Below are 17,334 nucleotides of genomic sequence, written 5' to 3'. Positions count from 1 at the left end.
GCACTCGTCTGACTCCCAAGTGGCAAAGAGGGCATGAGAAGGCGAAGCGTTCTTGAGCCGTCTTTGCATGGAAACTGGCAATGATCGTGACCGTCACGAGGAGCGATATATATCGACCTCACCCAAAAACACACGGGAGAAATTACATCTTTAAAAAGATGCAAATCGGCCCGTATCTCTTTTGTGAGAGAAATTGTCTCTTTTAGAGGTGTTGAAGCGCTCAGGGGAACGCGGGAGCTGTCGCAGGAAACCCAGACGAACCGCTGAATCGCACCGTCACACCAACACCAGCTCTTGCTTGTAAACACTCCGGTGATTGCAGCAAGCGATGTGCTCGGCTCCGAAGCGAAAGCTTGAATGCGAATTGCTCGCGTTGCTCCTTATATACCCCATTCGTAACGTTGAACGTAACCGACTGAAAGGGAACACTTGTTCACTATTAACTACTTTTCCCTCATCTAATTTGCTACTTATTAATAGTTAGTATTGTAGTTGTTAAATTTAGGTATTTGGTAGGATTATGTATATGTATATATATAACATTTATTTATTTATTTATTTATTTTTAAGGCTGTTTTAAAACTTTACTGCTTCCGAGCTGTTATATTTATTTATATATTTCTTAGGTTTTGAGCAGGGGAGACAAAATTAGAAAAATGAACAACTCTACGGTGAACTTCACCTCACCTGAAACATTTACATACTCCACAACTCAGCCCAGTGGAAACAGTGAACATCTGTTTGCACAGCATTAGTTTTCCGGTCTACACTCATATTTGCTTATAATATTTTCATATCTGGTTCATGCATATATATTATAGTGACTGTGACTGTGACTGTCTACCTCACAGATTTATACACATATTCAGGTGAGTGTTGATATCTACTTGTTGTATATGTTGTTGACTTTCAGAAGTCTATTAATATTGGATTGCATTTGTCTTGTGTTATTAAGTTGCTTAGCTATTGTGCTGTACAGAATGACTTACTTTAATGTGTAAAAGTGACGTATAATAATGACCTGTGAATTTTAGTATTCAATATTAAAACTTTCTGTTGTTTACAATTGCTGAATTATACAAGGTTTGAGAACCTTTGTTTCATGCAATGTGAATGACATTTTCACTGTATTTAAGTTTACTTATATAAATGTATGTCATTTCTGAACACAGAAGATAAACTCAAAGAAGATGAATAACTCAGTGAACTTCTCCACATCTGAAGCATCTACAAACTCCATGACTGATTACTTTTGGATAGTGGACAAAATGAACATTCCTCTGTATAGCATTTTTTTGCTGTTTGGTCTTCCTATAAACTCCTATGTTTTAAGGCTTATCATCACAGGAAAGGGAAGTAAAGTTGCGCAAGAGTTTTTCAACCTCAATCTGGCTATTTGTGAGATTTCTTACTGTGTGAATTACTTGCTCTCTATACTTGCTAGTTTCATTTGGTTTTCACACCTCAAAATATTAACTTCATTTTTAGTAGGACTAGCCATCACTGGTCGTCCTCTGTTTCAGTGTCTGATGTGTGTTGAGCGTTACCTGGCAGTGGTCCATCCTGTAACCTTTCTGAAGTACAAACCTCTCAGATACAGAGTGATCTGCTGCACCGCAGCTTGGATAATCACTCTCGTGTCTTGCACATGTTGCATATTTACTATAATCCCATACTACATTGTATATCTGTGGTTCTTCTCACTGCAATTCCTTCTGTTCCTCTCCATCCAGTTGTTTTGTCTTGTGGCTGTTCTCAGAGCTCTGAAACAGTCAGGACCAGGAGAGAGAGGGAGAGAGAGAGGGTAGGAAAACCACATGAAGAGAAGAGCTTTTCATCTCATTCTGATAACTACTGCGAGCATGATAATTATTTACGCACCATTTTCTATTTCAGCATTTGTTGTCATTGTAAGCCAACATTATATTAAGGAACTTTTTTATTTTAGTTTTATTTGTTTTTCTCTGGCTAGTTTTGTTCAGCCTGTTCTTTATCTGCAGCGTGTTGGAAAGCTCTCCTGTCTTTGCTCTCTATAAAACATTATTTAGTATTTCCCATTTCAGTTACTGAACCTTTTTAAACATCTTTGGCAGGAAAATTTATAAGCTTTCAAATTACTTTTGCTTTTCTTCTACGACATCAATTGAAAAACTTGACAATTTGACATTTTTGTCAAGTTTAAGTTAATTGTCATTTGATAAATATTATTGAAATGTTGCTTTGTAAAGTGCTTTTTAATTTCATGTCAGTATAAACCTAAATGTCTAATTACACAACAAAATATGAAAAAATGGTTATAGAGCAAACATTTGTGTTCTTCAACAAAGAGAAATACTATTAACTAGATTAACTATTAAGTCACTTGATGTCTTCTGTGATTTTATTCAGAGCATTATCTGATTATATCATTATATGATTGTCAAAATTGTCACTTACTGTTTGAATGTAAATCAAGTGTTTTAAGCATTCAACGTATCATTTTCTATATATAACTATTTAGATAAGACTGTCTTTTTCAAAGTAACTTTTAGTTTAATAAATATTTGCATAGCTGATGTTTTCTGTGATTTGTAGCCATGCACATACAGTATATTGCGCGAAAACATGTGAATGTTAACCAGTCATTTAGTGTTGTTTATTTGGAGAGATCCTCCAACTCACTTATTTACTCGTGAATAAGATCCTTGATTGTCTCTTTTTGCATTTAGATGAATTCTCTTCTGGGTAAATTAAGTTGTTATTTGCTGGACCATTGCAACATTGCCTTTTTTAATTTAGAGGACTGCCACGGATATTATTTCATTGAAGGTAAAATGAAATGACACAGATGATCTGACACTCTATTTGCATCAGAGGTTATAAATGCATTGCACCTGCATAAGTCAGTGTTATAAATGTTTAAGAAGAGTGATGTTTTTTGCTTGTCAAACAAAGATTATATTTAAAAAAATCTAGCCTTATTATTGAAATGAATGTCCAGATGATAAATCATGTTCAAATGTTGCTTGGTGATAAATGTCAAATCAAGATAAGTCAGCAAAGCCTTTTTCAAGTCTTCAATAAGAGATAAAATATAAAAACTCATAATTTTGTACTCTTTACTAGTGATAGGTATTATTCATGAAATAATGAAGCCACAAACTTTTTTATGCAATATACAGTAACCTGTTTGATGGTTACAAATGGTCCCATAAAGTTACATTTGCTTGCATTAATGTAAATGAAGTGTTGTATCATTTAACATGCAATTTTCAATTAGAACTAAGTTGCAGGCACATAAAGCTAGATTTTTAAAGTTTGGATTAACTTATAAATAACTACTGTAACATAACTAATATTGGTAACACTTTAGAATAAGGTTCCATTAGTTAATGTTAGTTAACTACTTTAGTTAACATGAACTAAGCAAGAACAATCCTTCTACCGCATTTATAAGTCTTAGTTCATGTTAATTTCAACATTTACTAATGCATTATTTAAATCAAAAGTTGTGCTTGTTAACATTAGTTAAAGCACTGTGAATTACCATGAACTAACAATGAATAACTGTATTTTCATTAACTAACATTAACGAAGATGAATAAATACAGTAATAAATGTATTATTCATTGTTTGTTCATGTTAATTAATACATTAACTAACATTAACTAATGGAACCTTATTCTAAAGTGTTACCCTAATATTTTCATATCTGATTCATGCACATATATTGTGACAGCTGACAAGTAAAACACAGTGCAGAGAGTATTTGAATATTCACTCTCCAGGTGACTGTTGAGATCTACAACATTGTTGTAGTGCTAGTGTGAAAATTGTAAGAAACTGAAAGCCACTGTAAGTCAAAACTACATTATTTGAATTAAAATAATAATTTTGTGTTCGCGATGACCAGCTGGAGTTGGTTTATTAAGCATGCACATTGACAACCATCCAGTAAAGCATTACAGTAATCAAACCTTGAGGTCATGAATGTATGAATTAACTTTGAGAGCATATTTTAATTAAAATATATTTTTAAAAAGGAAAATGCGTTTTTACAAATGCTAGAGATGTGAACTTAACTGCTATCAAATAGTACACCTAACAAAGACTTAACAGAGCAGCCATTGAGTGTTAGAGAGTATTGTAGGCCGTTGTGTGAAGAGGATTCAGCCCAACTCAAAAATGCCTGGTGTAAGGTAGTCACATCCAAAGCCATATCTAAAGCCCTATCATTCTTAATATAAACTTACTAAATGACTAAGATAGAGATTCAAAACAAGTTGTATATAGCTACAAAGCATGCAGTACCACATAATTACTTACTGTCAGACTGCAGGTGTTAAATGTGTTGCACCTGTACAGGGCAGTTTTCGATTTTTTGACTGTTTAGGACTATTTAAATTGATTTTTTAACCCATCAAAATAAAATTATATAACAATAACAACATGTACACACACAGTTGATAAATGTTATTCACATACTTCTTGGTAAACAAATTCAGTCTCAATTCAATGTGAAATATGATAACGTTTATAGAGTAAAAATATGTATTCTTTTCTAAAGAGATGTACTAATCAAGCAATGTTTTAAATGCTCCATGATTGTATTGTAGTGCATGATCTGACATTATGTTGTTGTTACTGCATGAATGTAAATAAAGCATTGTATAAGTGTTCAACATACTGCTTTATATGAAACTGTAAAATTCTACATTCAGATTCTGGTTAAATGTAATGGTTATTTACTGGCATTGCTGACTGATAAAGAAGACTGATGTTTGTCAGACTAAAGTTAAATAAATAAAAATGTCAGCCTTGTTATTGAAATGAATGTTCAGTTGATAAATGTTCTTCAAATGTTGCTTGGTGATAAATGTTAAGTCAAGATAAGGCTTTCCATCATTGTGAAGTTCATATTTGCTTCAACATTTTTTATATATGGACATATTTTCATATCTGGTTCATGCACATATTCTTGTGACAGCTCTGAAGTAAAAAACAGTGCAGAGATTTGCAGACATTTAGTCTTCAGGTGACTGTTGAGATCTACGTGTTACATGTGACAAACAAAAAGGAAAGTGCAAGCAATTACAAAGGGAAATACAAAAAAATTGTGTACTATGTAAGTAACACTACTTTTTGAATTACATGGATCATTTTGTGTTTTCATGTCATTTAATATTGGTTTGCATTTTTGGTAACACTTTAGAACAGGAAACACTTGTTCACTATTACAGTAACTACTCATAAATTCCTAATTTGCTGCTTATTCATAGTTAGGAAGGTAGTTGTTAAATTTAGGTATTGGGTATGATTAGGAATGTAGAATAAGGTCATGTAGGATAAGGCATTAATTTGTGCTTAATTAGTTCTAATGAATGACTAATAATCTACTAATATGAATGCTGATAACCAACTAGTTGAGATACCATAAAATAAAGTGTTACCGCATTTTTCTCGTGTTATTCAGTTGCTTGGGTATTTTGTAGTACAGAATGACTCACTGTGATGTATGAAAGTTACCTGTATAATAATGACTTGCAAATGCTTTATATTTAATATTGTAATGTTCCAATTTATAGAATTGTGTGGAATTGCAGACTGTTTGAAAAAACTGATACTTTTTTCATGCATTCTAATTCACTGTTCTCTTCTCATCCTCTTGATCACAGTTGCTTTTCTACATATATTTCTTGAGTTTTTTTTTTAAACTGAGAAGACAAACACAGAGAAGATGAATAACTCTATAGTGAACTTCTCATCTGAAGCATCTACAAACTCCATGACTCATTCATTTTGGTTAGTGAACAGACTGGACATTTTTCTGTACAGCATCAATTTACTTTTCGGTTTCCCACTACACGCTTATGTGATCTGGCTCATCATCACAGGAACAAGAAGTGGAGTTGCATCAGGATTCTTCAGCCTCAATCTCTCTGTTTCAGAGATTGGTAACTGTCTGAATAGTTTGGTGTGCATAGTTGATAGTTGTTTATGGATTCCCCAACTCAAAACATTGACATGGTTTTTATTAGGTCTAGGCATTGCTGGTCGTCCTCTGTTTCAGTGTCTGATCTGTGTTGAGCGTTACCTGGCAGTGGTTCATCCTGTCACCTTTCTGAAGTACAAACCTCTAAGATACAGAGTGATCTGCTGCACTGTGGCCTGGATGATCACTCTTGGCTCTTGCTTGTGTTGTATGTTTACTGTAATCTTACAAACCATTATATTTTTGTGGTTCTACTCGATTCAGTTTGTACTCTTGCTCTTCATCCAGTTGATTTGTCTTGTAACTGTTCTCTGGGCTCTGAAGCAGTCAGGACCAGGAGAGAGAGGGAGAGAGAGAAAGGAGGAAAACCACATGAAGAGAAGAGCATTTTGTCTCATTCTAATAACTACTGTGACCATGATTTTTACTTATGTTCCATTTACTATATCAGGATTCTCTGTCATTCACACCCAACAGTTTATTAAGGAACTTTTTTCTTTTGGATTTATTTGTTATGTGCTGGCTGGTTTTGTTCAGCCTATTCTTTATTTGCACCGGTCTGGTAAACTATTCTGTTTTTGCTCTCCATAAAACTTTTAATTGTTCCTTTAACAAGTTAATTGTTTCTTAACAAGTTAAATAATTTTACCTTAACAGCAGTGCTATTTTACATTTACAGTTTTTCTCAGTCAATTTGACACTTTTCTCCAAAGTAATGTAAGCCAACATTATATTAAGGAACTCTCTCTGGCTGGTTTTGTTCAGCCTGTTCTTTATCCACAGCATGTTGGAAAGCTCTCTTGTCTTTGCTCTCTATAAAACATTATTTAGTCTTTCCCATGTCAGTTACTGAACCTTTTTAAACATCTTTGGCAGGAAAATTGATTCTACGACATCAAAAATGTGTTAACATGAGCATATGCCATTGAGAGAAACAACAGTAACGGGTGGTGGTTGTGCAAGATGACTGTCTATATTTTTAGAGATTATATTACAATACTCGTTTTTGTCAAATTTAAGTTAATTGCCATTTGATAATTGAAATGTTGTTATTGAAATGTTGCTTTGTAAAGAATTTTAATTTAATGTCAGTATAAACCTAAATGTCTAATTACAAAACAAAATTTGACAACATGATTATAGAGCAAACATTTGTGTTTTTCAAAAAAGAGAAACACTATTAACTAGATAAAGTCACTTGATTGTCTTCTGTGATTGTATTCAGAGCATTATCTGATTATATCATTACATGATTGTCAAAATTTTCACTTACTGTTTGAATATAAATAAAGTGTTTTAAGCATTCAACTAATCATTTTCTATGTATAACTATTTAGATAAGACTGTCTTTTTCAGGGTAATTTTTAGTTTAATAAATATTTGCGTATCTGATGTTTTCTGTGATTTGTAGCCATGCACATATATTGCACCAAAAACATGTGAATGTTAACCTGTCATTTATTGTTGTTTATTTAGAGAGATCCTCCACCTCACTTACTTGCTCATGAATAAAATCCTTGATTGTCTTATTTTGCATTCAGATGAATTCTATTCTGGGTAAATGAAGTTATTATTTGCTGGGCATTGCCTTTTTTAATTTAGAGGACTGCCACAGATATTATTTCATTGAAGGTAAAATGAAAGGACACAGAGAGACTGTATATAGCTTAAAGTGGACCTGACACTCTAACAAATTTGCATCAGAGGTTATGAATGTGTTGCACCTGCATAAGCCAGTGTTATAAATGTTTAATAAGACTGATATTTTTAGCTTGTCAAACAAAGATTATATATATATTTTTAAAATCCATTCTTATTATTGAAAATAATGTCCGGATGATAAATCATGTTCAAATGTTGCTTGGTGATAAATGTCAAATCAAGATAAGTCAGCAAAGGTTTTTTTCAAGTCTTCAATAAGAGATAAAATATAAAAACTCACAATTTTGTACTCTTTACTAGTGATAGGTATTATTCATGAAATAATGAAGCCACAAACCTTTCTGTACCATATACAGTAACGCATTCGATGGTTACAAATGGTCCCATAAAGTGACATTTGCTTGCATTAATGTAAATTAAGTGTTCATAAGTGTATCATTTAACATGCAATTTTCAATTAGAACTAAGTTGCAGACACATAAGGCTAGATTTTTAAAATTTGGATTAACTTATAAATAACTATTGTAACATTAATATTTTCATATCTGATTCATGCACATATTGTGACAGCTGACAAGTAAAACACAGTGCAGAGATTTGTGAATATTCACTCTACAGGTGACTACTGAGATCTACAATATTGTTGTAGTGATAGATATTAATATTTGTGAAAAATGTAAGAATGTGAAAGCCATCTGTATTTCCGTGCAAACACAGGCTATGTAAGTCAAAACTGTCAGGGATCTGCAAGAAATGGGACCCAAATGCAGACAAGGGTATTTTATTAACAAAATGTAGACTGGAACAGCTGGGAGAATTTGCAGTGAAAGTTCAAACAGATGGGGAGGGCAGACAATACAGGCAGGAGGGATGGCCACTGAGATGGTCCAAGATGACCACGGGCCCAAGCACTGAGTAGGCAGCTCCAGAGGAAGGTCCAGGTAGACACAGGAACTGTCGCTTCAAGCGAAACTCAAATGTCACCAGTCTAGTCACCAGGTAGAGACTCACAAGACCAGAGACCTGACACATCAGAGAGAGGTGAGCCGCTTCCAGGCAGTGGGGTTCAGTGGCCAGGAAATTTGAGTGGGGGCAAGACAGGACAATACACAAAAACAAGACTAGACTCAAAATGACACAGAACAATTGAAAACAAAGAGTAAACTAAAGGCAAAATAAACAAAACTATCCAAAGAAATAAATCAGTTTAAAAACAAAAAGCCAAGATCCAAAAAGGAGCTGCACTCTCAAACTGAGTAAATGACACCCTAAATCAAAAGATAAAAACAAAAACTAGATTAGGATGTGCACAATTAAAAAACAAGAACTAGATAGAACTAAAAGCCAAAAATAACCAAGGATATTGATTAACTAGACTAGAGATCAAAAACAACTTGAGCAGGATCAATTCTGGCCCAAGAAACCAGTAAACACCAAAAAAAAAAAAAAAAAAAAAAAAACCCAGCAGAGACACAAGGAAAGAAACCCCAATATACAGGACAGTACACATGAGGATCAGGTGAAAACAATCAAGCAGACAAGGGCTAAAAAAGGGGGCGTGACCAGGGGTAACAAGGAGGTGGGACAAGGGGAGCACGTGGCAGACACGAACAAAGACAGAACCATGTGCTTAGACACAAAACAAACAAAGAAACATGGAACAGAGACAAGATGGACAGGGCTGTCAGGGCAGGATCCTGACACAAAACGACTTTATTTGAATTGAAAGAATAATTTTGTGTTTGCGATGACCAGCTGGAGTTGGTTTATTATGCATGCATATTGACAACCATCCAGTAAATCATTACAGTCATCAAGCCTTGAGGTCATGAATGTATGAATTAACTTTGAGAGCATTTTAAGATAGATTTTTAAAAAGGAAAATTAGGTTTTACAAATGCTAGAGATGTGAACTTAAATGAAAGACTGCTATCATATAGTACACCCAACAAAGACTTAACAGAGCAGCCATTGAGTGTTAGAGAGTATTGTAGGTTGTTGTGTGAAGAGGATTCAGCCCAACTCAAAAATGCCTGGCGTAATGTAGTCACATCCAAAGCCATATCTAAAGCCCTATCATTCTTAATATAAAATTACTAAAATACTAAGATAGAGATTCAAAACAAGTTGTACATAGCTACAAAGCATGCAGTACCACATAATTACTTACTGTCAGATTGCAGGTGTTAAATGTGTTGCACCTGTACAGGGCAGTTTTCGATTTTTGACTGTTTCGGACTATTTGAATTGAGTTTTTAACCCATCAAAATACAATTATATAACAATAACAACATGTACACACACAGTTGATAAATGTTATTCACATACTACTTGGTAAACAAATTCAGTCTTAATTCAATGTGAAATATGATAACGTTTATAGAGTAAAAATATGTATTCTTTTCTAAAGAGATGTACTAATCAAGCCATGTTTTAAATGCTCCCTGATTGTATTGTAGTGCATGATCTGACATTATGTTGTTGTTACTGCATGAATGTAAATAAAGCATTGTAAGTGTTCAGCATACTGCTTTATATTAAACGGTCTCATTCTACATTCAGATTCTGGTTAAATGTAATGGTTATTTACTGGCATTGCTGACTGATAAAGAAGACTGATGTTTGTCAGACTAAAGTTAAATAAATAAAAATGTCAGCCTTGTTATTGAAATTAATGTTCAGTTGATAAATGTTCTTCAAATGTTGCTTGGTGATAAATGTTAAGTCAAGATAAGGCTTTCCATCATTGTGAAGTTCATATTTGCTTCAAATTTTTTTTATATATGGACATATATATATAGACATATCTGGTTCATGCACATATTCTTGTAACAGCTCTGAAGTAAAAAACAGTGCAGAGATTTGCAGACATTTAGTCTTCAGGTGACTGTTGAGATCTACGTGTTACATGTGACAAACAAAAAGGAAAGTGCAAGCAATTACAAAGGGAAATACAAAAAATTGTGTATTATGTAAGTAACACTACTTTTTGAATTACATGGATCATTTTGTGTTTTCATGTCATTTAATATTGGTTTGCATTTTTGGTAACACTTTAGAATAGGAAACACTTGTTCACTATTACAGTAACTACTCATAAATTCCTAATTTGCTGCTTATTCATAGTTAGGAAGGTAGTTGTTAAATTTAGGTAATGGGTATGATTAGGAATGTAGAATAAGGTCATGTAGGATAAGGAATTAATTTGTGCTTAATTAGTTCTAATGAATGACTAATAATCTACTAATATGAATGCTGATAACCAACTAGTTGAGATACCATAAAATAAAGTGTTACCGCATTTTTCTCGTGTTATTCAGTTGCTTGGGTATTTTGTAGTACAGAATGACTCACTGTGATGTATGAAAGTTACCTGTATAATAATGACTTGCAAATGCTTTATATTTAATATTGTAATGTTCCAATTTATACACTGTAAAAAAATGTCCTGTAAAATAACAGTAAAGAGCTGGCAGCAGAGACGCCAGCAGTATACCGTTATTTTTACGGTATTCATACGTAAAATTACTTTACGGTATTAGTCTGTAAACCAGAAAAACGGTATGTTTCTGTATTTCTATAATTTACAGTAAAGAGCTGGCAGCAAAGACGCCAGCAATATACCGTTATTTTTACGGTATTCATACGTAAAATTACTTTACGGTAGTAGTCTGTAAACCAGAAATACAGTATATTTCTGTAGTCACACTGTTAAATGATTTCACAGTCTAATAAAGTAAAAAAAATGCAGTATATTTGTGTGATTTATTTGGAAACTAAAATAATATTGTTTAGATTGTTACTTTAACTTATCACAGTTTACTTTAGACAGGCACATCTACTGGGCCTGTCTACAGTAAACTGTGAGAAGTTAAAATAACAACCTAAACACTATTATTGTCATTTCCAAATAATCACAAAGATGTGCTGAATTACATTAACTGTATTATAAATAACATAAATTTAGAAGTTTCCTAAAATATCAGTCTTCATTGATATTTAAAATATCAGTCTCCCAATGAACTCCAGGACTAAAGACAATTGCTTAAGAATTATTGTGAATATAATGCAAAATAAGCAATAAAACTTCTAAATCAAATACCTTTATTTAAAAGAGCAATGTCAATGTCAACATGAATACAAAAAAAAGTTTGTCAATTTAAAAGATTTATATTTGTAATCTGCAATATATACTTCCATAATAACATCTGAACATGTGCAGAATTGACAACATTTTGAAAACATACCTAAGAACATTTTGAAAATGCGCATTAAGGCCATTTTGAAACTATAACATTTTAGCAAGATGAATCAATAACAGCATCAATAAAAACATTTAGGGATGAAACCGTAAGGTAGGCAACTGTGTCACTGCAAGCTAGACTTGCAGGTTACCTCTTAAAATTGTCCTGTGAGGTAGGCTTGTGTTTTTACATCTCAGTTGTTGATCAAGGAGAGATGAACATCACTTTGGTAGTAGCTGTTCCTCTGTGCAGCATTATTCCAGTACTTCCACTGTCAAAAAACAACAAATATTCATAATAATAAATAAACTATACAATCAGGAATGTACAGCATACACTCCAAGCTAATGCTTATAAATTTAATAATACCAGTTCTCTTGTGGCTTAATGTGACAATGCCAGAGTGTCAAAACAAAGAGAGAAAGATTATAGAGCTCACCAATCTATATGAAGTTCCATTCAAAGTCAAGGAGATTCTTCAGTAGCGTGGCGACGTGTGTATTGACTGCAGAAGACTTCTTCTGGACGATTACACCTTTCTTCTTAGAGACAACCTTGCCCCTTTTGGCCTTTGTCCCTCTCTCTGGATTTATACCAATGAAGCGTCTGAAATCAAAATAGTCTAAGATCACAGTGCGGTTGCAACAAAATAATGTTTTTTGTACATGCAATTAAATGCAATGAATTGCATTGCATTGCACAAATAGAGTGGATTGAATGACATCAAATGGAACTATAATGAAGCCTATACCCTCTGTTTGTGTGAGTGTGTGTAGATGTGTGTGTGTGTGTGTGAAGATGTGTGTGTGTGTGTGTGTGTAGGTGTGTACTGAGACTTGAAATGTACAGTACTAATAACCATTTTATGCAAAAAAATACAAACACATTGATTTAATTGTATATATCCATATAATGATGACAGGGAATGAAGGGGGTTTACCTCTGAATGAATTCCAGAGTGCAGGCTGCCTCTTCTTGATACTGAAGGTTCAATATGTAGTAGATTGCAAAAATAGCAGCAAGTCCCGTTGCAAATGTTGGTGTGATGCCCTCAGAGATTACACGGCCCTCAAAGGTGATCATCCAACCCTTAATTGTGACTTGCCCTGTTGCACCTGAAACTTCAAGTCATAGCAACATGGGAATAATTGTTACCATGTGTAAGCATTTGTAAACTCAAGATGAATAGCCGATATGATATACAATGTGTCTATCAATTAATATAAATTAAATGTATATTACCAGGCAGTATCAGGCGAGGACTTGCAGGAAGACTGAGAGTTGTCTCAACGTCAGCTGCAGTGGCAGACACCTGAAGGGAACAAATACATTATCCTTACCATAATAAGATTTTGAAGAAGAATATTTAGCTAAAGAATAATAATTTGTAAACACTAGGATAGAGTAACCAAGAGGTGAATGAGGTAGGCTTCTGAAGTACCTACAATCAAACTGCTAAATAAATTTGGCATTCAAAATTTAAAGGGTAACAATTTAATTTTTACAGGTCTTGGGGAGTTCTACTGCAGACGTCTAAAACGTAGTATGAACCCTTTTGGGACTCTAGGGGGAACTGCACATTATATGATAAATTGCCTCCAGGGATGTCACTCAGTGGTCAAGTTGCATTGTGGATAATGTAGGCACCAGGTTATGAAAAGGAAGAAGAATGTGGAATAAAAAAGTAAAAACGTGTGTTTCTGCTGTATTGATTTGATTATTTGCTTTTAAAACATTCAACGGTGTCATAGTAGGGCAAAGAAAACAAGTTAAATACTTGTTAAAACCTTGCACCTACTTTACCCATAATGCAATTTAGCAACTGTGTGACAACATGGAGGTAAATTATCAGCTTACACGCAGCTTGCTCTAAGCTACAAAATAATTTACACTTCTGTTTTCACATATGTAGTAGTACTCCCCAAAACTAGTACACACATTAGGCGTCTGGACACTGAACACTGGTGGAGTCACCCTTTAAAACACAGGGTAAGAGAGAAAAAATAAAACTTACATCTGTAAGAAGGATCAGCCCAGTTATGTCCTCTCCAAAGTGTGCCATGAGCAGCTGAACAACACGAAGTGCCATCTCATTATCTTCACCATTAGAGAGGATATCTTTGACATTTTTGTTGGTAGGTTTTCCCCTGAAGTATTCTGTGATGGCTCTTCCACATTCCTGCATGCTGAGTTCCAAGCTACGAAGCACATTGATGTCTGTGAGCAACTCAAAATGGCCGTATATATACCTTGGCGTGAAAAGAAAAGGCCATTTGCTTTTCACATCTTCAATGTCAGGTGGTGGAATTGTATTTATATGGCGACGTTGTAGAGAGAATGTGAGCTCCATTAGATTTTTTACTTCTGCTCTTTCTGCTCCACCTGCTCCCTCCTGTTTATAAATCTCCTCCAGTCTCTGGCGGTGCTGTTCCACAGTTTCATCAGTTTCTTCTGGGGGAAGCTCTGGCTGAAATCGTGTACATCCGTATGTGTCAGTTGGACCCCTCTTGGCTGTAGAGGATCGGTGGAATGAGAAGCTTCCATCACGGTTCAAATTCTCAATGCGGTTTTTCAATTGAATCAAAAGTGATGTGTAACCTCCACACAGAAGTGACCCATCTGGTGCAATATCAGCAAAACTCTTTGGGTACTGCCTGATGATATTTCGAACCACAGTTAGGCATTGTGCGCGAGTGGGGTTAGCCTCATACCTTCTCATTTCATCCGCGAGTACTCGTACCATCTGACGTCGCTCCATTGGTTTAGGTCTCTTGCCATCTGCAATTGCAGAACGAATTTCCTGTGGCATTTGTTCCCAAGGGACCTGGAAAGTTTATGGCCATGTTTTCAGTATCTGAGATGTGGAAGGTCTGTTGCTTGGTTCACTGTTTCTTGACTGGCTTGAACATGAAGAAATGGCTGATAGCTGTGATGAGCTAGAATTAGGCAGAGTGCATAATGTTGGTGATGACGACCCCGACACCGACCAATCACTACTCATTGGTGACGAAGTTGGAATGACTTGTAAATCCAATGTAACTTTCTCGGTTTCTAAAAAAAAAAAATATATATTTAGGGCACATAACTAATAAGCTATCTCAGAGTCACTGCAGACATTTGGCCAAAAGTCTTCTAAACTCTCGTTATATATCTCGGCATATTTGAAAAGTTCAAAGGTGCATTATATAGTTTCAGAAAAAGAAATTCCACAACTGAATAAACAAAAGAATATAACAAGAAAATGTCACACTAGATTAACCATACATTACCTAATTTGAATGCATCCAGGAGTTTTCTGCACTGGATAACAGGTAACAGATCAGCAATGTCTTCCTGTTGTACATATTTTAAGTCTTCTTTTGACTCCAAGCCGGAGCTCTGAAGTTTCGATATTATTTGCCACTGAGTCTCTTCAGACAGGTTTGGCAAGGTCTTGCAGATGATCTCTTTGATTTCTTCACTCATGTTCGCCATCATTCTGGACTAGAGGGAAATAATGGTGAAGAATTATCAGTGGTGTGCCATGCACAGTGTACTCAGGCAAGGGATAGTAATCAAGCAGATTCTCCTGATTAATACAACAGTAGTTTCTCTGCATCAGTGTGAGGCTGTAAACACCCATGTCAGGAATACGCAGGGCACGATACTTTTCAGCTATAAAATATACTGTTGAATCCTTATGAACGAGAACCACTTTGATTTTTCCAGTAACAAGCCCCTCATCATCATGATCAATCACAATGATCATGTTCTTTCTGTATTTTGTCCCCTTCACAGTCACTTCATTGGCTATCAGAGTGTTTGTGGACTCAAAATTGTGATTTGCAACTGCTTCTATGATTACATCATTGTAGTCATCTGAGAAAAACTGTGTGCCCCTGTCTACTGAAACATCTGGAGGGAAGAAGGCACCTGCACTCAGAAAGGCCTGCAGAAGCTGATGTCTCTCTGCAAGAGTAGAACATGGATTCTTAAAGTTGCGCAATTTTCTCAAACACTGCTTAAAATATGTGTGTTTGCTCTCGAATCTTAAAGTCCATAGGCGAATAAGTGGCCCAAACTGGATAATGAGCTCAGGATAATGACTGACATAATGATGTTTGGGCTTAAGTGGTTTGTCAGGAAAGGTTTGAATTCGGCAAAGTAAATATTCATCAATCAGAACTCTTAGGTAGGCTATCTGGCCATTTGAAATTGCAGGTGCACAACTGAGATCCACGACTTCTCTAAGTTGCAAAACCAACTGCCAAACTTGGTTGTCATTTGGATTTTTTACTTTGTCTCCGATCAAAATAGGCAACATTCTTAGCAAACACCAATTCTGCACAGCATGTCCCCCAAGTTTTCCACCGTCTGGATTAACCTCACACGGTTTGTCATTAGCATCCCTACCGAGATACTTGAACTGATTTATTCGTTGATTCAACTCAAGATAGCTAAACATTTTATCCACCTTAACAAGATGGTTAATGTACAGTGCCAGATCAGAGGATACAATGCCTTCAAAAAGATCATGGCCAAGACATGGAGGCAACCCTGGCTGACATACATGGAAGTATTTGAGTGTATTAAACGCGGAGTCAAATTTAACACCTCCACTAGATGTAGACTGTCCTTCACTGCTCTGAACATGACCACTATATGACTGCACTGTACGTTTTGTGCTCTGGATAAGAGGATCTGCATGGAATGCGTCTCTGCTGATATCACAATATCTGCAGAAGTGCAAACTCTTGCTGAAGTTCTCCACAAAGCCTCCTATGTTATGTGAGCCTAGGTTGTCACCTGCAATGGCACACAAAGTTCCCTTGTAAACATTTCCATCAGACAGGGTAACACCATTGAGCTCAAGATCTTTAAGGTCATTAACAAGAGTGCCCATAACCAAGTCTTGACCAAAATACTTAAAATCGTGTTCTTTACAGAGAAGAACAAGTTGCATTTGATCAGTGCTGGATCTGTTGTGTGGCATTTAATCTGCTAGAGTTAGATACACTGCAAGTATCTTATGTTTTTTCTTTCCAGATCCCAGTGGGTTTACCACTTCAAATGCATCCTGATAAAGGATCAAGCTCAGTGATGAACTCTCCGTCTGGAAGAGCACATTCTCAGACATATTTTTGCCATCCCACACATCCTTAAGAATATCCTTCAAACCAGTACTGGAGTGTACTTGCTTATATTGTTCCTGCACTGATTGGCAATGGAATAGAGAATCAATTGTCTGTTTAATAGGAACATACTGGACAAAACACTCTTTGCCTGCCTCATTCTGACCTAGACAGATCTGAACTGGCTCAACATAGTTGAAGCTATTCTTGAAAACATTTTTTCTTTTCTGATCAGTTTTCAGTGGCCGAGTGTTGCAGGTCCTAAAAAGATCCTCAGTTTTCATGACTTCAATCACATTGTTTGTGTCTGCTTCAGAAATGCCAAGTGTAATCAACTTCTCGTTGA

At 35.2% G+C, this 17,334-nt stretch overlaps 2 protein-coding genes and 1 pseudogene across 2 annotated transcripts; 2 read left to right on the top strand and 1 right to left on the bottom strand.

Moving 5' to 3' along the window:
• The first annotated feature begins 656 nt into the window (after nucleotides 1–656).
• Nucleotides 657–2,036, top strand: LOC127942259 (C-C chemokine receptor type 8-like; annotated as a pseudogene).
• Nucleotides 2,037–5,716: 3,680 nt separating this feature from the next.
• LOC127942258 (hydroxycarboxylic acid receptor 2-like) lies at nucleotides 5,717–6,562 on the top strand. The gene has a single exon (XM_052537949.1). The coding sequence runs from the start codon at nucleotides 5,717–5,719 to the stop codon at nucleotides 6,560–6,562; it is 846 nt and encodes a 281-aa protein (XP_052393909.1).
• A 6,566-nt stretch (nucleotides 6,563–13,128) lies between these two features.
• On the bottom strand, nucleotides 13,129–15,342 carry LOC127942257 (uncharacterized). Its single transcript, XM_052537948.1, has 4 exons — nucleotides 15,147–15,342; nucleotides 13,892–14,709; nucleotides 13,665–13,699; nucleotides 13,129–13,189 (listed from the first exon to the last, which is right to left on the bottom strand). The coding sequence occupies exons 1-4, from the start codon at nucleotides 15,340–15,342 to the stop codon at nucleotides 13,129–13,131; spliced, it is 1,110 nt and encodes a 369-aa protein (XP_052393908.1).
• Nucleotides 15,343–17,334: the final 1,992 nt, after the last annotated feature.

This window comes from Carassius gibelio, chromosome A21, assembly GCF_023724105.1.
Source record: "Carassius gibelio isolate Cgi1373 ecotype wild population from Czech Republic chromosome A21, carGib1.2-hapl.c, whole genome shotgun sequence".
NCBI lineage: Eukaryota > Metazoa > Chordata > Actinopteri > Cypriniformes > Cyprinidae > Carassius > Carassius gibelio.
The sequence above is the reverse complement of the archived record's forward strand: the minus strand, read 5'-3'. Positions and strand labels throughout refer to the sequence as shown.

Bases quoted from the DNA above. Each gene is read 5' to 3' on its own strand.
- LOC127942258 (XM_052537949.1), top strand. From the start codon at position 5,717: ATGAATAACTCTATAGTGAACTTCTCATCTGAAGCATCTACAAACTCC.
- LOC127942257 (XM_052537948.1), bottom strand. From the start codon at position 15,342: ATGAGTGAAGAAATCAAAGAGATCATCTGCAAGACCTTGCCAAACCTG. The intron at 14,710-15,146 runs GTAATGTATGGT...CATGGCCATAAA, and splicing joins CCTGGATGCATTCAAATTAG to CTTTCCAGGTCCCTTGGGAA. The intron at 13,700-13,891 runs GTAAGTTTTATT...GTTGTCACACAG, and splicing joins GGCTGATCCTTCTTACAGAT to TTGCTAAATTGCATTATGGG.